Genomic DNA, 22,356 nt, shown 5'->3' with positions numbered 1-22,356 from the left:
TGGGAGGCTGGGAGGCGGCGGAAACTTTTTTTTATTCTCAATAAAAAAAAAAAAAGAAAAAAAAAAGAATTGGTATGATGAGCTGTCCTGAGCATACATGCCTAACTAAACTCCCCAACTCATTTCATGGGGTGGGGGGACATCAAACCCAGAAGTGATTAACTATAGATCAATGAAACAGAATAACAAACCCCGTGAGAGGTCAAGCTGTGGTCCCTGGGATCACCCAGAGAGCCAACATCAGTGTCAACTTTGTACTCCACATGCTCATCAACCCTTCTAGGCGCAGGCCCCTGCATAGAAAATGAAGTTAATTTTTTGTACAACCGTAGGAAAAACAAATTTGCTTTTAATATAATGCTCTATGTTAACTTGGCACTCAATTTCTTTCTGAGCAACCAAGAAGGCCGATCTTTATTTACTCCTTCCTATCTGGGAAGTTACATGAGAAGGATTCCAGAATGTTCTTTCTCTGTTTGGGAATAAGGGCAAACTTCTGCTACTTCCCCTTATTTCGTACAACCTCCCGAGCTGACATCACACACAGAGTAATGGAGACAAATGACGCAGGATGAGGACGGCAGTGAAAAAGGGGGTTGTCATCTCAGCAGGTGACATCCTGTCACTTGGAAAGATTTTCATTAATGAACCTTCCAACACCTACTGTTCTGGGGCAACGTATCCGTCTCTGGAAATCTTTTTAAACAAAACTCAGATTTAATTTCCTTTTTCATTAATTAAATTTCATATTAATCTCATCCATTAGAGCCTAATACCTCTCAATTATACATGGAGATCTCAGAGGAAAGTTGGCAATTGAGACTGTCCCAGGATTCCAGGAGTGCCATGCTCAGAACGTCAGCTTTAATTAGGTTTTCATTAATTACTTTTTAATCAATTAATAGTTTGTACTTTGGGCCTAATACTTGTGATCTCTATATCACAATCTCTTAAATGACACCTCATTCATTGCACTCAGTCAAGCAAGGGGCCCAGAAGGAGATCAAGAATAAGAGCAGTAGACAGGCTCTGTGTCTCACATACAAATTACATAGCATCCTTTTCCAGGGTAGGCTTCATCCTGAGAGCATCAGGGTGGATGAAGAGATTGAGGGAGGAGCAAGGAGGAGGGGAGGGGAGACCATCACATAAAACATGTCTGGTTCAACCTTAACTAGCTTGCCTGCAGACAAGAGCAGAGTAGCCTCTTAACATCACAGAACACCATGCAGAACATTTGTCTTGCCTGCACCTAGCTGCTGGCACCTCCGCCCACCCCTTCACTAAGGAATACAACAATGAATCATCCACACAGGGTCACTCTTAAGATGGGGAAGGACTTTTATTAATGATTACACTGAAGAACAACATACACAGAACAGAGCATTGCCAGAGCGTGAGGATATATTAGCACCTCCCAGCCCCAGTTCCAGGCCACTAGGGCAAGCTTTATCCTCCAGGGCCTGGAAATTGATAAATGTCCTCCAAAGAGAGAGCCACCCCTTTGCGCGGATCTCCCTTCCTGCCCGTTTTAAATCCAATGTGTCCCTTACAGGCCTGTTTTGAATATATGGCCAACAGCTGGGGATGCTATTTGGAAACACCATAGAAACTTTGAGAGGCAAGATCTGGCTAGAGGAAGGTGTCACCGAGGTTAGGTCGCTTCGTGCCTCACTTTGTTTCCTTCTGTGCCGTGACATCACTAGCTCTCCGTTGTCACATGCTTATATCAGGATGATGTTCAGCCCAAGAAACCATTGACGGAACCCTCCAAGACCAGGACACAAAATAAGTCTGTCCTTCAAAGTCTATCTGACACATTGAAAACAGAAGGGGATGCACTGCCTTACACAGACCAGGGTTTGCCTGCAAAGACCAATGCACATCGCCAACGATGCTAAGATGGTGCAATCTCCACCTCCTGAGCACTCTCCAGGTCCCTGTATTTGAACTTAAATGACAACTACAAACACACAGTTACATTTCCAATCTATACTATAGACAGGATAGTTTATGAGGTTGATATGCTACCAAATGCTCAAACCAGGCATCTTGAATAGCTTAGAAGTAATAGAAATACAGCACTCTGAGTTCTGAGTCTTGCAAGTATGAGAACAAGGTGTTGAGAAATTCAATGCTAGAGAGTTTGTCTTCGGCTTCAGTGAAGGATCTTCTTGCTGTGTCATCACATGGTGGAAGAGAGGAAGAAGAACCAAGCCTGTTCCCTCAAGCCACTCCCCTTATAAGGGCACTAATTCATTCAGGTACCACCCATGGATTGATTGTTCTATAACCATACCTCTTAGTTTGAGGGACTAAAGTTTTAGAGGGAATAGACATTCAAACATTACCAACAAAGATAAAAAAAAATAACTTATCTCGTCCCATTAGTAGAAAAAGTTTCTTCATGTATATATAGCCACCAAAATGTGTCTGTCACTATTTCTGTCACCAGTATTATATCACAATGACATGTATTCACATGTGTGCACACACTCATTCCCTGGAATGCACTACACCTGTATCTGTGCCATGTGATGTCACAAGCAACACCACAGCAGAAAATAAAGAGGACTCCAAATAATCCATTTATTTGTTGTAAGAGAACACACAAAGACAGACAGAACCATATCCACTTACAAGTCATAAAAAAAATGAAAAGCTTATCCAATACAGGGCCTAGGATGATATATTTCTAAACTAAAAAAGAACCAAAAACAAAGAATGAAGAGAAATATACTTTTCTAAAATTAATGATTCCCTCCATGAAATGCCATTATATTTCAGACAACCTGCTTTGTGTTCTTTAGAAATTCAAGGAATCTTGGTTTCCATGAATAGGAGGGAGGGCTTCTTTTAAAGAACAGGTAAACAGATAAAATCTGGTTTTAAAAGCTGAGAAAAGACTCAAAGATAGATAGGCAATTAGAGAAAACTGTTTGGTATTCAGTGATCAAGAAGAGAAGTTTAATATATTGAAAAATCTGTCTGAAGCAGAGCCACAGACTATGGGCACAATGATATGCAGAACAAAATATCCCAGAACTAAAGGAAAGGAGGTGGTGATGGAGATCACTGCAGGGATGTGGATTCTCTCAGAAGATAAAATCGGATTTTATCTACTCTTCAAAGCTGAATCACGTGGTATGGTACCATTGCTCAGGGTGCGAAGTATTTTAATTACTGTATGCAATTAGATGCCAGGTGGATATGGGGGTAAGATGTCCCTCTGAAGGAAGCTCATAGTTACATTCAGCAAGAGGAACGAGTGTCCTAGAAGAGAAGAAATAGTCAATAACACTCATCCATAAAACAGATGCTTCTTGGGGAGAACGAGCAAACACTAGGAAGTGAGTGACTTTGGGACAGAGGTGAGGAAGAGGAAGGGATCCAATCTACCAGCTCTTATGCGTGGAGTGTAGATGCGAGTACCCTGAATGTCCCAGGTTAGGCACTGTAATCAACTGAATAAGGACTGATGGACATGTTCAAATCTATATCCCTAGACCTGGGAATGTGTCACCCCACTTGACAAAGGGGGTGATGGGCAGTGGTGATGACAAATATCTTGTGTTGTGGGAACTCCTTCAGCCCATGTCTTTCTGACTCCACCTTCTCTCTCTCTCTCTCTCTCTCTCTCTCTCTCTCTCTCTCTCTCTCTCTCTCTTGCTGTTCAGATTTCTTTCCTGGCTTTACTCTGCTCAGCCATTGGCCAAAAAAAAGCTTTATTTGTCAACCAATAAAAGCAATACATATACAGAAGGACATCCCACATCAATCTTAAGGTGTTCATGTAACATAACAATAGACTTCATAAAGACAAGAATATCATGTACTTACTTTGACCATCATCTCCCCACCCCCTCTGTTCCCTCCCATTATTTCCATTCCTTCCCCTAAATAGTCTTGGAATGGAAATAATAATGTCATACATACATAGTTTCATAAAACTACATCAAATCAGGGGTGCACAAATGAAAGAAAACAGGGGATTTGTCTCTCTAAGCATGATTTATTTCACTATGATCTCCAGTTCTAGTCATGTTCCTGCAAATGACATAATTGTGTCCTTTGTGGCTAAACCTAACTCCATTCTGCAGATGGACCACATATTCTTTATATGTTTTTATATTCTTAGATGGAAGGCTGATTCTCTACCTTGGCTATTTCAAGGGGTGGAGCGATCAACATGGACATATGCAAAAGGGAAATGCACAGAGATGTTGGCTAATTATGTAAACATATTACTACAGGAACTAGTGGGAGAGGAAGCCTCGGTCATGAGAGAACGACCAGACTAACAATCAGAAATGGGGATGAAAAGAGAGAGTGGGCATACAGATAATGAGAAATCCTTTGAAAAATTGGGAGTTTTTTTTAATAAGCACATTTTTTTTTCTCAGCTTCAAAGAAGAAAACAAGATATTTATCTGGGTAAATGACTCGCCTCAGACTCCTCGACATTATCAGGCTGCAAGGGTTAGTGATTAATTATCTCCAAGGTTTAAAGCCTTTTTGTTCATGTTTTGAGGATGCTGAGAAATATTTACAAATGAAAATGCAACCCTGCATCTCTCTCTCTGTCAAGCACTAGTAGAAATGCCCTTACCAAGTGGAGTCATTTTCAAAACATAAAGTGTAGTTATGGCTTTAAGAATCGGGCAGGCGGGAGCTAAACAAGCTAAGTGTGGAGTTTTCTTTAAAATTGATTAACAAACACTGGCTGTAAACAGACTATAAATGCAACCAGTGGTTCTTTTACAACGAGCATATAACTTTAATTAATAATGATTAAATCAGAAATGTGTATAAAAATCCCAACTTCACCATCAAAAACTAGGAAAAGAAAGATTACCTCACCATACCACATAAGCAAAAACGAAACAATATACTTGGAGTTTGGATAATGGTTAGAAATACCTTTCAGGGAAAGCTTTAATTTAAATGTCCCAAGGCCACTGAATATACCCAAGAACAAAATGAAGAGCAGATTTACAATACGAATGGTTAGAAAACAAGGAAGCAGCAGAGCATTTAGTTTGGAGATTTTGTTTTATTTTGTTGTTTGTTTCTTTGGTTTTTGTTCAGGTCTTCCCTAGTAGCCCAGTCTGGCCTTGAACTCCCAATCCTCTGTCTCTGCCTCCTGGGTTCTAAGATTACAAGTGTGCAACACTATGCCTGGTTAGAAAGAGTGTCTCTAAAGCCCCGGTGGTAAATCTTTTCAGCTCTGGGCAAATGGTTACTGCTGGGAATTATTCCTTTCATTAGTTTCACAATCATTAAGAAAGTGACAGCCATGGTCAGTCTAGATGTTGCCCGCCAAAAGATTATCATGCAAAACCCACAGAGAAATGACTGCTGAACTTGCCTAAAGGTGATATGATCCTTCAGGGTTCCTGCTACATGAAAGAGTCTGACAGAAATTCTACAGGACACAGAAGAAGTGACTGACAAATTCCCAATATGGGCTGAATTGTCTTTGAAATGTCCTGTTTCATAGAAAAGTCTGCTGAATACTATGGGCCTGTAGGCTGAAGATGGATGCTCCAATGGTATAGAAAAACTTTGGATGACTTTCCAGTCAGTGAGAAGTCTCTGTCAATTCTAGAGTTTTGGAAGTTGCTTATAATGAACTTATTGTTTACTTGGGTAATATTGTATCCTTCTGGAGTCTTTGATGGAGTTGAAGAATAGATAGTTATAGTTTTCCTTAGTTATGATAAAAGATAGATATAAATATTGTGTCTGTAATTCATAGTTGATGCCTATTTTGTTATATGTAATTTTACTATGTTAAAGTTAAAGCCTTCATTTTTGTTTAAACAAAAAAGGGGAAATGGTGTGGGAGGTCCTTCTGTCTGTGTTGCTTTTATTGGTTAATAAAGAAAGAACTTCTTTGAGCCTATGGCAGGGAAGAAGAGAACTAAGTGGGGAAAGCTAGGCTGTATGCTGGGGGAAAGAAGGGTGGAGTAGAGAGAAGCCATGGAGCCGCCACTAGAGTGAGATGCTGGGAACTTTACCCAGTAAGCCACAGCCACATGGCGGTATACAGATTAATAGAAATGGGTTAAATTAATATAAGAGTTAGCCAATAAGAAGCTAGAACTAATTGGCCAAGCAGTGATTTAATTAATATAGTTTCTGTGTGGTTATTTCAGGTCTGAACTGCTGAGCAACTGGGAACTAACTAGTGGCCTTCCTCCTACAGTGGCCAGCCTATATATCAAAAAGAAATATGAGGAAGAAGACAAATTCACAACAAAAATCACAATGCAGAAATGCTGTGGGACAATGGTCTTGTACCCTATAAGGTTTGTCACAAGTGTTGGTTTAATAAAATGCTGATTGCCCAGTAGCCAGGCAGGAAGTATAGGTGGGGCAACCAGAACAGGGTATTCTGGGAAGAGGAAAGGCTTAGTCTGCAGTGGTCACCCAGACACAGAGGAAGCAAGATGAGAAGGCCTGATAAAATGTACCAAGGCATGTGGCTAACACAGACAAGGATTATTGGTTAATTTCAGATGTGAAAGTTCATAAGAAACCTGAGCTAATAGGCCAACCAGTTTATAAATACTGTAGACCTCTGTGTGTTTCTTTGGGACTGAATGGCTGCGGGAATGGGCAGGACAGAAACCCCTGCCAACACAGAAAGGAGTAAATCAAGATGGTGGGCATCAGTCAGAACAGGTTCATTGTTCTGGGTAAGTCACTCAAATCACTTCGTAGTGGTGGACACAGACACACACATTGAACAAAGATCCGAGTGTATCTAAATATTTACCATGAGACTCAATGTCTTGCAATTAGGTTACAAAAGGGTTAAGTTTGAAAGTATGAGCAGATTTAAAAGACAAATGTCAACAGAAAAAAAAATGCAGGTGTGCCAGTATCCATTTCAAAGTGGAATCCAAAGGCAGGGCAGGAAGCAGTGTAGAGAAAGGCATTCCACATGGATCGAAGGTGTGAGTCACAAAGACGTCTCAACTAGCAGGACCTTTGGTGAAGCAAACAGCACAGCTGTGAGATGCACAAGCAAACTGTTAGAGCACTTGCATCCGCCAAACACAACCACAGTGCTGGGATGTGCTGCCCCCCTGCTTCCTGACAAGGGAAACATGCTAACAATGCTAACAACTGATTCACACCAAACTCTTGTCCTTGTATAGAATTTCTTTTTCTGTGTTTTGATTTTAATTTATTTTATTTTATTTTATATTTTTGTTTCATTTTTGAGACAAGTTTTTATGGCCTATCCCAGGCTGGTTTTAAACTCAGTATCCTCTCCGCGTACCAACACATTCAGCTCTTGAGTGTTTATTTAAATAGCAATAAGGTCACATACACATATACTTAGAAGAAAAATTTAGACAGTGTACAATTTATAGTTATATTGTCTCATAACAAGGACAAAAGGTAAACATTCATTCTCTGTTAAATTAGGAGGGAAAATGCAACCCCAATGTTATTTATTTACAACAATTTCTATTGGACTGGGGAGATAGCCCAGTGGTTAGAGCACATAGTGCTCTTCCAGAGGACCTGGGAATGTTCCCAACAGCCACCCTGGATGACTCACAACTGCCTGGAGCTCCAGGTCAAGGGATCCGATGCCCTCTTCTGCCTCCACGGGCACCTGCACTCATGCACACAGTCACACAGAAACACACAGATAAGCAAAAATAAATCTCAAAAAAATATATATTTCTATCATAATCATTTTATCAAAAAGCTGCAAAAGTGTGAAAATTTAAAAAACTACAAACCAGCATTATGCACATAAATGCAAACATTTGTAAAGCTAAGAAACCAAGTCCTACCGCAGACAATAAAGGACATGACCAAGTACATTTTATTTCAGAAATATAAGGTTATTTAGGAATTAAGTCATTCATACATCCTCTTGCATTAAATCAACTCCAGAAAATTGTCTCATACAATGCAAATGATATGCAAACCATTGCTAGACTGTATTGTTTAGGGGACAATGGCAGGAAGAAGGAGTCTGGACTTGTTCAGTCAGCTGTGCAGTGTTTGTTGAGAATATCTTCCATCTGCAGTTAGCTGAATCCACAGATGTGCAAACTGCAGGTCTGAAATTCCAACTGTACACACAAACCCACACCCTAAATGCACACACAGCAAGAATACAAATGGACATGTCTCTTCAGACAGAGGAGCTCCCATGGGCGCTTGACTAGAGCCCCTCCAGGGAACAGAACTTGACGCAGCTGGTGATTTAAGTAGCCCTACCATGACCTGTTTCAGATGGGCAACACTGTACTTCTGAAGTTAGAACAAAGAAGAGTCGTGCCTCGGGATTCCATTAACCAGAGGCTCTCCCACTTACAGCGGGGTTAGTTCTTAAGTTGAAAATGTTATAAGGCGCAGCAGAGCAGGGTAGAGAGAAACTCGACATTGCTATACAGAAGTAGCCAGTTAACGGAAAGCCTGGGAAACCTTCCCACCAGGACTGCATGTAAAAAAAAGGGACCTGGGAAAAAGTCCTGGATCTTCAAATAAGGAAGAGATGAGCGCTATGCAAATGACTCACTGAGGGTCAGGACTCTGATAGCTCAAGACCTTTGGGCTTCTAACTATTTCCAACTCTCTGGCTAACATCCACCTTTGGAAGCATTCTCTGAAAGAAAGGTCTCTATTTCTACCACTATCCATGAGCCCCTGGTCTAATTCTTTGTTTCAAAGTGACAGTACACGGAAGTCCCTGCAGGTGCCCTCTTGACTCCAATCCACACATACAAGAGTAAGTCGGCAATGCATTGAATACCTCGAATCCACAGAGGCACCTCGCTCAGCTGCACAGTCCATGTGGCCTGCCAGGTGCTCATTCTCATGATAGCACGGTGGACTAAGACCCTTGTTCACTGCAGGTGAGCTATAGCCCGGCATCCTCAGAGAGTATCATGGGCTAGCATGCTAATAGCACAGGAAAACATCAAAATTCAAAACTGGAAGTGCAGCCTTTACTGGATGTATATCACTTTTATATCCCCCTAAAAACCAAAGTCAAACCATCGCAAATCAAGGACCATCTAGATCGTGTTTGTACCACACAGCTATGATATAGATGGAAACAACGTCAAGAGCGCAGTTAATAATAAAATGTCATACAAGAATTAGGAAGCCATGAGTTTTGAGTTCTTATTACTTTTGTTTTAAGAGAAAATTGAAGCAGGACATGCTGGTATAAGTCCGCAGTCTCAACCCCAGGAGGCAAGACAGAATCATGAGTTCAAGGCCAGTCTGGGTTAGCTCTGAAGATCCTGTCTCAAAGCAAGCAGGAGATACAGCTCAGTGGCAGCGCTTGCCTAGCATGTGTGACCCTTGATTCAATTGCTTGTCCCACAAATCAGATGAACAAAAGTTATAATAAAAATTAAACTAAAATAAAATATAAATGAAACTATAGTTGTACATAAACCTCATGGGCTTTTTAGGGGTGCATTCCTTTTTCCTGTTTGAGAATTGCATACATGTTTATAATGCAATTTGATCAAGTTCACTGGCTTCCTTCCCCTCCAGATCCCCCACTATCCCTCCAACATTCTTCTGTCCCAACTTCACATGTTCTTTCTACAAACACACTGAGTCCACTTAGCACCGGCTGTTCACACAACTTCTGGAGCCTGGATAAGTCAAACAGGGTGTGCATACCTGAAGAAAACTGGCGGTGCTAGGATCTAGGCTAGTTTGAGCTTGTGCAGATCACGCATGTGCAGTTACAGCTGCTTGGAGCTTAAGTATGCAATGTCCCTGTCATGTCCAGACAATGCTGTTTCGCAGGTGTCCTCTGCAGCCCCCTGGCTCTTGTCACCTTTCTCTCCTAAGAACTGCCTCATAGACATTCTAAAAACTTAAATACTCAGTACAGGAGGTAAGTACACAGGATCTAGCACACTATAATCAATCAATCAATCAATAAAATGGAGGTAGTGGCACATGTTTACAATCGCAGAATTTTGAAGGCAGATGTAAGAGGTTCACCACAAATTCAAGGCCAGCCTGGTCTACATAGTGAGTTCTAGGCCAGCCTGGGCTATGTAGTAAGACTCTACCAAAAAAAATTCCAATTCCATGTGTCAACCATCATAATGGAACCATCCAACAGAATGAGGGAGAAGAATAAGTTCAATGGGACCACAGAAAGGAGGGACCTAGGAATATACAAATTTGCCTTGGGAAATGTTTTAAGACTTTTTAATAGAAAATTGAATCCTCAATCAGAGACAAGTCTCATTCCCACCACCAATGCTGGGTAGCTATAATAGTTGTGTTAATTGACAACTTGACAGAATCTAGAACCACATGGGAGGTGGGCCTCTATGTATACCTATGGAGGAACATCTTTTTTTTTTTTACTTTTTTTTTAATTGAGAAAAGGAAAAAAAAAGTTTCTGCCTCCTCCCAGCCTCCCATTTCCCTCCTCCTCCTCCTCCCACCCTTCTCCCAACTTCCCCCACTCCTCTCCCCCTGCCCCCACTCTTCTCCCCCTCCCTCTCCAGTCCAAAGAGCAGTCAGGGTTCCCTGCTCTGTGGAAAGTCCAAGGTCCTCCCCCCTCCGTCCATGCCTAGGAAGGTGAACATCCAAACTGGCTAGGCTCCCACAAAGCCAGAACATGAAGTAGGATCAAAACCCCGTGCCATTGTCCTTGGCTTCTCATCAGCCCTCATTGTTCGCCATGTTCAGAGAGTCCGGTTTGGAAACCTGTGAGGAGAACCACTTCCTAGTCAGGGGATATCGGGCTGCATCAAATGGAAAAGGGGGAGGGAAGTGAACGCTACCTCGCCTTCATCCTTCCCTGCTTCCTGACTATGGCTGTGTCGTGACCAGCTACTTCAGCCTCCCTCTTACCTCCTTGACTTTGCCTCCATAATGGACTATACTTGGAACTGTGGGTTAAAACAAATCCTTTCTCCCTGTTACCTTTTGCCCGAGTATTTAATCACAGCAACAGGGAAAGAAACTAAGACAGGTGTGCACTGTGTTTATCTTACCTTGTCTAGTCTAGCATGAGAATAGCAGATTCCATTGATTAAGGCTCACATCTAGGGAAGCTGGTTAACAGGCCACATACTCACTGGCTATTTCTATGTGGACTTTACTGGGAATGTTTGTCTTCTCTGCTCCCTCAAACCCTTGGATTATCTTATCATTAGCATCCATGTAGTCACGCACAGCTGAATGTAGGTCCCTTCTCCCAAAAGCATGGGCTTTGTGTATGTCCTTCCTGTGTCCACAGCAGAAATCCCACCCACTTTGACTAGGCGCTTCCTGAACTCTGGCCAAGGGAACAAGACAATGGTTTGGGGAGCATCTTCACTCAGGAGTTAACGCAGAGTGATGGGAGCCATATAAAAGTGGCACTTCTTCCTTGGTGACACAGATTCTCCATCAGTATAATGAAGAGCAACTGCATGTAACCCAGGAAAAAGACAGAAGGAAGTCTGCAGCTCAGCTCATCTGATCATCAGGCAGGGGCAAGTTGGTCAAACTGCAGGAGAATCGTCTTTGCAGATTGCATTTTGCTTAAGAAATGATTGCAGTGTGTCTGTGGTACTGCCAGAGAAAATCAAATTCTCTGCAAGAAACTGTCTTCTGACCCTGCTTAAAGACTTCCCATGATTTCACTTCCATTTTCTATGTCTTTGCAGTGCCCCTTTCCAAGAGAAGCATTTAGTTTGGTGTTTTCTACTCAGGAGACAGTGGAGAGGACCTGTAGGGAGGTCACAGCACACTACAGCAGGCAGTGTTTGCACGGGGCTACAGGGGCATTTGTGAAAGGCCCTAACCTTTCCTTCATGACTCCTTAGAAGCAAAGAAAGGAGGAGCCACCTATCCCTGTGGTAGATCCATGGATGGCCCCTGAAAGTTATATTGCCCCCTGATTGCTTGAATCTGCCAATGTAGCTTTACGTGAAAAATAACTTTAAGATCTTAAGGCTATCTTGTCTTGGTTTGTAACCCTGAGTGAGGGGTATGGATGCAATCAGAAACACAAGAGAGGGCCTCGGACACGAAAATGAAATGAGAAGTTCAAGGCCCACAGGGCAGTAACAGCTACAAAGTATGCTGGCAGTCACCAGAACCTAGGAGGACAAGGAACAGATGTGCCCTAGCGCCTTCAGGGGACATGCTAACACCCCAATTTCAGATCCCGACCTCCGGAGCTGTGAGAGGATAGATTTACACTGCTTTAAACCACTATATCTATAGTGACTTGTTAAGGCCAACCCGGAGATCTCATCTCCAGGCCGCTGAATATTTTTTGTGGCATTGTATTCCCTGTTCCTGCTAGAGCTTCCTCTTGAGGTTGTCATTCAAATCTTCCGAGGGTTGTCCTGCCTTCAGTTTTGTGTCCTCCAAGTCCAGCTCCTACCAGATGTCAGAGAAATCTTTAAAATCTCAAATCAAGACTCACGAGCTCCTGCCTGAACTCTTCCATCAATAGACAACAAGCCAGTCACAGGCATCAAGACGGAACCCAATTCTCAAGCTGTGCCCATAGATGCTGAACACCTCGCCCCAACCTATTCCTTGTACCTTCTATCTGGCAAGACAAGTGTCCCTTCCAGCCCTCTACCCTAGCTAGGGCTGACCATGTGTTCACTCTTTGAACATCGAGGCTTTCAGATGCTGTTCCTTCTGCTGTCTGCACCCTCCCCTTTTTGGCTTGCTTTCTGAGTACCATGACGTTCTTAAGGAATTCTTCTAGCTATTCCATCTACTGCTATTGCCACCTCTAAAGAACTGTGCTCTTTCCTCTAGGGCCCCCACTGTCTGCAGCCCACTCCTGACCCATACACCTGTCTACATCCACCTGTGGTCCCTTTCTCCAGGAGCTCCTTTGGAGCAAAGCCCATTCTGGTCTGCTTTTACTTTGTATTCCCAAGACTGACCTCACAGCTATCACACTGGGATCCAGTGGAGAGACAGATCGACAGATGGAAGGATGGATGAACAGACAGATGGAGACACGAATATGGGAGTGAACACAAACACAGTTCCAAATGAACTCACACATGGACAAATTCTCAGGAGGATCAGACCAGCAGAGAAGCTGCCAGAATGCAGCTTGAGCCACACAAATGAACCCCAATGTGGTAACTCTAAAGCTGATAGAAGGGAACTAACCAAGGCAAATCTGCATTTTCTGGAACTCTCTCTAGTTGATAACACCACTCTCACTTCGACCAGTCCTTTATTCTCCAGAGCAGCCTAGTGACACAGGTCACTGTCATCTCTGCGTATAAGTCAAGGCTCAGAGGGCATATGAACACTGCTGAGATCTCCCAGGCAGGGAAGTGCTGGAGGCCAGTCCCCAGAGAAGGCCTTCCCAGTGCTTCAATCCCCACCCTTTGCATCCATCAAAAGCCTGAGCCCTGTGCTCGGGTTCTGTGTCCATGGGCCCTGCCTAGCCTCTGCTGTGAGCGACTATAGGGAAATGACTGAGGTGCTAAAAACATCTGACTGTGCCCAAGCGGGGCTCACAGACACACACCACTCACCTGAAAATGACTGAGAGGATGGAAAGTGACAAGACATCAACCACTTGTGGCGCGGTAGATGACTGGTTAGCATGAATATTGTGTTGATTCCTGCGAGATGGAAGAAGATGTCACTTATCGTTAATGGGGTGTCACACACATGCTCGCCTAAAGGAAAATGCTCTTTCGGTTGTTGCTATTGTTCTCAATTTTCTCCTTATTTTAGAGCCATAAAAAAAGAAAAGATCAGCAGAAAGGATGATTTCACCTAGGGGTGGGATGGCAAGGCAGTCTTCTGATTTAGTTCCTTTCCTGTCTACCAAACGGTAGTCAAAACATTGTGCGTGCAGAGATGGTGGCCGGGTGCTGAGAGCAGTCAAGTTCATGGGGCTGTGGATGAGAACCTCAGAATTCAAGAGTCCTCGCCTGTAAGCACATGAGTCCCACCAGGACTACCAAGCTTTGGAAAAGTTACACTCAGCTCTGCTCAGCTGGGATGGTTTGAAAATACATGCACAAACTGTATTAAGATAGATGTGAGCACCCCATCGTGAGCTCTAGCATATGGTCAGTAAACAATTTACCTTTGTATGAGCCACAAGCCATCCCAGGATTCAGGTGCAGATGCCTAGCCCCGTTCTAAGAATTCTAAATTTTCAAAGGCTTAGAAATCAAAGATCTCTTTCAAAAATTTGATGAAAATATAATTGATGCAAAGACTTTATTTATACCTATGCTCTATTTAAAAATATTTATTTATTTAAATTCTTCGTTTTCTTTGGGTTTTTGTTTTGGGGGGTTTGTTTTGTTTTTCCAGAGATAGGGTCTTTCCACGTAGGCTAATCTCAACTTCACTATTCTCCTGAACACCTCCTGAATGCTAGAACCACAAGTATGTATTACAATACACAGCATATTCCTGCTTTTTGCTTTAAAACACCAGCCTACTTGATTTGAGAATGTCACCCAGCTTCTGCTGGAATGTTATTTGCTGTGTGCGATAGGTATATTGCCATTCTTAAAGAATTAAGTAAATCTGAATTCAGAAATACATTGGGCCTCAAGAACTATGGCTAAGAGATTGAAAACTTGTTCAACCTGTTTTATGGATGAGGGGGCAGACTCAGAGGTGAAAGAATTCACCTGGTGCTGCACAGCTCCAAAGTAGCAGAAAAGAGTCTGCTACAAAGCTGCTGGCATAGTAACCCCCTAAGTTTTTGTCCATGTGTCTCTTCTAAGTGACCTCTACTCCATCCTTCAGGCCCAGAAACTCAATCCTGTTGATTCTTGAGCAATACGTACACATATGTCATCTTAGATGGCTGAGAAACAAGATCAGCTCGTAGGACAATAATTAAAATGCTTTAGTAAACAGATGAATGCAATAAAAAGAACGGCATCTGGAATGCATCAACAGCATCAGTCACAGTCAAGGACTTGCTTCCTATGAGTAGCCAGGACCAAAACTTGAGCTGGAGCCCCACATCTTAGAGATTCTACCACCTCCCACAGTGCCATGGGTATGAAATCAAGTCTGTCAGATGGTCCTGTAGACACATTTATTCAAACCATGATACTTCATCAACAGATGAGAGAAAAATGATACAAATGGAAAGTAATGAACACAAGAAAGAAGAGAGATAGATGATAGACAGATAGATAGATAGATAGATAGATAGATAGATAGATAGATAATAGATGATAGATAGATAGATAGATAGATAGATAGATAGATAGATAGATAGATAGATGATAGATACATACATACATACATGCATGCATACATATACTAGGCAAGAGCCTGCACTTGGACTGTCAGCCAAACACAGTGGCACATCTGTATAATCTAAGACTAGATTTCAGAGACAAAAGAATCCCAGCAACTTACTGGCCAGCCAGTCTAGCCAACCAATCTACTGAGATCCTGCCTAAGAAACACAGCAGAAAGTAATAAAAGAAGATATCAAATGTCACCCTCTGACCTCAACAAGTTCATGCACCAGAGCACGTATGTGTTCTCAGACATCACACTCACACAACACGTCGCATAATTAAACAGAAGGCAGATAGTGTCTTTACTCTATCTGGGACAAAGCACCATGACCAAGACAGCTAAAAGAAGAAAGTGTTCAACCGAGCTTACAGTTTCAGAACGTTAGAATGAGCCGATGATGGTGGTGGTAACAGCTCACATCCTGATCAGCAAGGAAGAGGTAGAGAGTACACCAGGAATGCTCCAAATCTATTGAAACCTCAAAGCCTGGCCCCTGTGACACACTTCCTCCAACAAGGCTACCCCCTCCTAATCCTTCCAACCAGTTCCACCAATGAGGAATCAAGTATTCAAGCATGAACCTATGGGGCCTACTCTCACTCAGACCAGCACAGATATGTAGATTATAAGTGACAGGTGATAGCTACATAGATAAAGATATATAGATAGACAGAGATGCGTTTTGCTTCTTGTTTTAATGTCTCTAAATTGGGGACCTTTCTTGCCATGGATGTGTATTTTTAATATAATGTTTATGCTGTAGCTGTTTCCAGAAAGCAACAGCTTATCTGCAGGTACCTCTGTTTCCTGAACAGCATCTTAGAACTAAGGGAACATTTGGGGAAAATTGGATATCTTTTCCCCAATTTGGTCTTAAGGAAGTGAGAGAAGAACAAGCTGCAGACCTAAACTGTGGTCATATATGTCTCCAGGTGGAGGCCACATGGTCTTAGACAGAGGAACTCTAAGACCAAGTCCCAGAGATATCCCCCTTTCCAGGGAGAAGTTAGGCAAGGATTTTTTTTATTTGCATTCCAAAACCCTAACAAATGGCTGCAATCCACACTTTGAAGTTTTGCTAATTAGTTTTAGTGTGTGCCTCTGTCACCTTCTGGAGGAAGCTAAGGATTTTAACCTTCAAACTTAGCAACAATGCATGTCAGAAGGCATTTCAGAGAGTCAAAGTGTGTTGGGAGTCTTAATTGTTCCCTCTGAGAGAGTACTGTCTCTTGGGAAAGAAAATCTCAAAACTAAAACTATCCCCAAGTCCTCCATCTAGGGAAAAATGTTAAAACAGAGTTACCCATAGAGGCAAAGAACTAAAGCTAGAAGAGAGAGTAAATCAGAAATCAGATATTTCTCCTCTATTTAAGAAACCTCCCGTGGCTCCAAACTGAACCTGGAATACAATACAATTTCCTCTTGGTGGTTTTCCAGGGCTCATGTGATCTGTGCCCTGACCACCTTTTAATATATGCTTTCTTTTTACAACTTCTCCTTCATGAAGCACACTTTAAACACTCCAGTCTCGGCTTCTGTTTGTTTCCTTCCTTTTCCACAAACACATCAAACACATTCTAGCCTTTAAACTTGCTGTTTTTCCTGCCTGGCATGACCAACCCACCAAAGCTACTGACTCAGTTATGAAGGATGCTAAAGGCACAAGGAGCCAGGGAAAAGAAATGGCAAATATTATCAATCAATACCCAACACCAAGGCCGTGATGTGTTAGAGCAAAGAAGACGAGCATTCCATAGGAAGGGAACTCAAGGTGTAAATGCTCATGAAAAGCCCCAAGGAAGACACATTCTCCTGGTGGTCTGGAAATAGAATATGGGGTCTGACTACAAGGCAGTGACCCAGGAAGGGAAAAAGAAGATGTGGTATGAACTGTTGAGTAGCAGTCTGTGGCGCTCCCCTGGAGTGAGTGTTGGGATTTTAATCCAAGGGAGTTTGTGAAAACATCTGAGCTCTGGGACAGAGAGGGATGTGACCGGGCGTTTCAACACTCTAGATTTCCAGATGAATTTCCTGCGTTGATGTCACGCCATATGGACACACTGTCAAGAATATGTCATGTCTCTGGCCACACGGCTGTTGACCACTTGAAACACGGCAGATGTGACTGAGAAAACTGAAGGCTTAATTGGATTGTCTAATTAATTTCCTTTTAGGCACTCACGTGTGGCTGGCAGTTACCATATTGATCAGCCCAACTCAACTGCTGGGGGACAAATAATTATGGGATGTGGGAGATGAACGACAAGAGTGGAGACAGGACGATTCATCAGGAGGGTGTGCAGCCGAGTGGAGGGCAGCCGAGTGGAGGGCAGCCGAGTGGAGGGAGGATGCTTCTGGCTGGGAGTATGGTTCAGGAGGAGAGGCGGGAGTGGGACGAAAACAAAAGGGAAATGAGAACTCATGGAAAACACCTAGGGCCCAGTTTCAGCTTGGGCTGAGTGGTCATGGTGCCGTTTTGATGTGGGAATGGCTGAAGAGGTTATGTCTCAGGGAGGAGACAGAGACAAGAACAAGAGATTCTGTCCAAGTCTTCATGTGGCAGCCTCACTCTTGACATTTGGGCCTCAAATGTCAGCTCAAATGTCACCTCCTCAGAGGGACCATCATGGCCTCTTTATCACTGTCTTCATCTCCCTCTTCATCATTCTCTCTCAGTAGTCCCCATCATTTTCTACCCTAGGCTTGTCTGCGCTTATCTCTGGTGCATTACCGTCCTCTCCCCCAAACAGTAAGCGTTATTCGCACAGCAAACTTATTCTTTGTAATGCGACTAGCTGCTTCAAGTTCCTGCCGCCTTGACTACTCCACCAGTGATGGACCATAGCCGGAAACTGTGAGCCAAGGAAGCCCTTACTTTGTTAGGCTGTTTTACTACTGCGACAGGAAATGAAACTAAGATGGCTGAGGAGGCACTCAGCAACCGGCACACATGCAAAGAAGTCAGCTGCAGGAGCTACGCAGAGTCAGGTGGCCTCTTTGGTTAACATTGCCCACCAACAAAAACCACAGCTATTTTCTCACCAATAACAGATAATTCATATTAGCCCCAAATATTAGGGACATTTGTTCATTCCAGCAAGGTGTCATTTATACCATATTCAACTCCCCTTACAGACCAGCTCCTCTCTGACAATACATGGCTGCATTGCACTCCAACATAAACGCGGGCCCCCTCAGACTTCTCCACGCCGCAGGCACAAGCCAAACTCCTGGGCATCTTCTGTCATTCCACAATGACTCTCAGTTCTGAGAACACACTTCCTTTTCCTCTTCACAGGCTCCTGAAATAAGATCCTTTCTGCTGAAAGCAATTGTAAGTGCTGGGTGACCGACTCCAGAAAATTGGTACAAGTTTCAATAAGACTAGAGGCAGGGAAGAAGAAAAATCTGTTTCCTTATCCCCTGGAAGGAACACATCTTCATTTTTTTTTTAACGATCCAAATTCTTAACAAAAATGTAAACAAAGGCTATTATATACATAGCAAGATACCTGGGGTCTTGCTTTGGCCTCGGCTCACATACATGTGCATACGGCACATGTACACATATACCACACTCATACAGACACGTTCCCCGTATCATTTGCAAAGGTCATTTCCAATTTGCTGTAAGTATTCGCGCCAAGTCGGGGAGGAAAGCACAGTTTGCTTTCTTTTGTAGCACGATTTCTCATCAGGGCCACTGTGAGACCCGGATTCTCAATGAAAATTGCAGACAATAAAACATTTAAAAGATAGCTAGAATCTGTTAAAAATCATAGACAATAGAACATTTAAAAGATAGCTAGAATCTATTACAGATATAACCACGAGTCACTACAGATGTTGAACCAAAACATAATCCTGCCGCGCTTAGCGTAATTGGCAAACAGAGCATTGGCAAAGTTTTCTCGCTCTCACTTGTATTCAATGTCTGTTTGCTTTCCCCAGTTCTTTGCTCTCTGACCATAAAGGACACTTATGCATGCAGACACACACACACACACACACACACACACACACACTTTTAGCAACAAAACTTGGACTCTGTCAAATTCATTAATTGTCATTTGGAGAACATTAGTAAATTCTGAAAGAAATAATGAATTAAAAAAAACAAGGGAACAATTTGTAAAATAACTAATATTGACACCAAGAGTAAGAAACAAAACTATCAAATGTGAAAAAGCAATATTAGTTTTTATTGGTTTGAAAATAATCAAGATATCTAAATGTGGGTGCACCCCTCGTGGTCCTGACTTCTTTGCTCATATTTTCCCTCCTTCTGCTCCTCCTTGGGACATTGGGAGCTCAGTCCAGTGCTCCAGTGTGGGTCTCTGTCTCTATCTCCATCCATCTCCAGATGAAGGTTCTTTATTTATCTCTAGAAACCAATTATGAGTGAGTACATCCCAAGTTCATCTTTTTGGGTCTGGGTTACCTCACTCAGGATAGTGTGTTCTATTTCCATCCATTTGCATGCAAAATTCGAGAAGTCATTGTTTTTTACCGCTGAGTAGTATTCTAATGTGTATATATTCCACACTTTCTTCATCCATTCTTCCATTGAAGGACATCTAGGTTGTTTCCAGGTTCTGGCTATTACAAATAATGCTGTTATGAACATAGTTGAACAAATGCCACCCACCCACGGAGACAGTGGGGCTGATCTATTGTGAGCTCACCAAGGCCAGCTGGACTACGACTGAAAAACCATGGGATAAAACCGGACTCTCTGAATATGGCGGACAATGAGGGCTGCTGAGAAGCCAAGGACAATGCCACTGGGTTTTGATCCTACTTCATGTTCTGGCTTTGTGGGAGCCTAGCCAGTTTGGATGTCCACCTTCCTAGACCAAGATGGAGCGGGGAGGACTTTGGACTTTCCACAGGGCAGGGAACCCTGACTGCCCCTCAGACTGGAGAGGGAGGGGGAGAGGTGTGGGGGGGTGGGGGTGAGTAGTGGGTGGAGGGGGGAAAAGGGAGACGGGGAGGGAAATGGGAGGCGGGGAGGAGGCGGAAATCTTTTTTTTTCCAATAAAAAAATTATATTTAAAAAAAAAGATATCTAAATGTGAATCATCTGTCTACTAAATGGAATATATGATGCGTATGTGCAAAGGTGTTTTTACAAAGAGTTTTAAAAACATGAAAGAGTGAATATTATACTATATGGTTAATGAAAAAAATCTAAGCATATGGCAATTCATGAACTCAATTGCATTAAACCAAACAACCTTAAAAAGCACATGAAAATAATTGATATACTTAGGTAATCATAAAACATGTTGCTACTTTTTCCTTAGTCTTTCTACTCTCCTACTCTTAATTTTTCATGTAATATCTAAAACTTGAGAATTCGTTTTGTGAGAACATTTTCCATAAAAATATTCCGTCCTGGGGATTGGAGCGTGATTCAGTGTGTAGGCACAAGCAGGCTTGCTGAGCTAACATGAAGACAAGTCCAGACGCTAGCATCCACACACAAAGCTGGGCAGGGCTGAACACAGACCTGTGATTCCAGGACTATGAGAGATGGAGACAGAAGTATTGCTAGGGCTTTGATGGCTGCCATCACAGCTCCACCATCAGTGGGAGACCCTGTCTCAATCTCAACAATCAGGGGGAGACCCTGTCTCATCAAGGAAATAAGAAAAAGAGGGATATAGCAAGATACTCAGCACCCTCCTCTGGGTTTCTGCTCACAGTCCTACACACACACATATGCACATACGCCACACATACAGGGTACACTCACATACACATGCATGCACAAAATATAAAATAAGTAAAATGACAATAATAATAAGGAGCCTATCTTATTAAACTACCCTTTTGGCATTATGACACCTGAGAAGGAACTTTGAAATGACACCAACCCTGGTCCCAAGTCTGATCCCAAGGCTAATAAAGGGTTCAGTCAGCACTGTCTAGGGAGGTTGCTGGGGAATGAGGAGTCTGGCAGCCTGGCTATTTCCTAGAGATCCCAGAAGAATCAATAAATAAGGCCAAAGCATCTGAAACTATGATTCCACATCACTGAAGGTAAAAAGGCAGGCATAGGTGCGGACACAGGTATGCGGTCTAAATGTGTACTCTTGCCCATGTGGTCTATGTGTACTCTTGCCCATGCAAACCCTTGTAAGTGAAACATTAGCAGGCCCATTTCACAGACGAGACAATGAATGCACAGAGAAGGAGGGCACACTAGTCAAGTTCATATGTCAGCTTCCTCTCAATACTAAGATGCAAATCCAAGCTAATGAATATAAACGAAGTTCATCTAGACAACCAAGACAAAGAACTGTATCAGGAACATGGATCCCAGCACACCACCATCCTCTGGACAGTCCAGCATGCATCTCTTCCCTAGAGGCTCTCAATCTACTGGTTTTTGTATTATCCCCTCAAACTCAAGAAAGAACAGCACTGGAACTCACTGTTGAGAAACTATGATACACATCTAATTTGCCTCTTAGAATACTATTCTCTCAATGAGATTACTGAGCATGAAGATGCTTAAAGACTTAACACAGAACACCCCACCCCCAACCCTGCCCTGCTGTATGCTAGGACCAGTGCTCAACAACAGTTTTAAGCTCCTACTTTAAGCTCCTACTCTAAGGCTACCCACCCAGAGCAGTGAGCCTCAAGGTCCCCAGTAACAGAGCCCGGCACCCTCAGCCTGGGCTCCAGGGGCTCCTGTGTTCTCCTGGATCCTGCACTGCCTGCCCCGTCCTTCCTTCTGTCCCTGGATCACTGGGCTACCAGGCGGCCCTGTTTAGGTGCTGAAGAGTTCCATCTGGACGGCCTGCATTCTCGGCAAGGTCCTTTGCTCAGGAACAGTTTTCTGCTCCTACACTAAGGCTTCCAACCAAGAGCAGTGAGTGCCTGCCTACATGTCAGGCCTCAAAGACCACTGAAAGGGAGCACGCGCACCTTCAACTTGTGAGGCAGGGTAGTCCTGTGTTCTACTCGTCCCTGCCCTGCCCCCCTAGTTCCTCCTTTTTGTCCGCGGGTCATTGGACTACCAGTCGTCCATGTTTGGGTGCTGAGGACTTCCAGCTCGACAGGACGGGC

General features: G+C 43.0%; 1 protein-coding gene across 1 annotated transcript in view; it reads right to left on the bottom strand.

The window, feature by feature from the left end:
• Ptprt (protein tyrosine phosphatase receptor type T) overlaps positions 1-22,356 on the bottom strand; it is a 1,017,256-nt gene that overhangs the window by 787,411 nt on the left and 207,489 nt on the right. The window contains exon 2 of the mRNA XM_050150909.1: positions 13,524-13,613. Within this exon, the coding sequence (XP_050006866.1) occupies positions 13,524-13,613 (90 nt within the window). The remainder of the gene's footprint in view (positions 1-13,523; positions 13,614-22,356) is intronic.

Source organism: Alexandromys fortis, unplaced genomic scaffold (genome assembly GCF_014885135.2).
Source record: "Alexandromys fortis isolate MF-2015 unplaced genomic scaffold, M_Fortis_MF-2015_v1.1 scaffold_27, whole genome shotgun sequence".
Taxonomy (NCBI): Eukaryota; Metazoa; Chordata; class Mammalia; order Rodentia; family Cricetidae; genus Alexandromys; species Alexandromys fortis.
The sequence above is the reverse complement of the archived record's forward strand: the minus strand, read 5'-3'. Positions and strand labels throughout refer to the sequence as shown.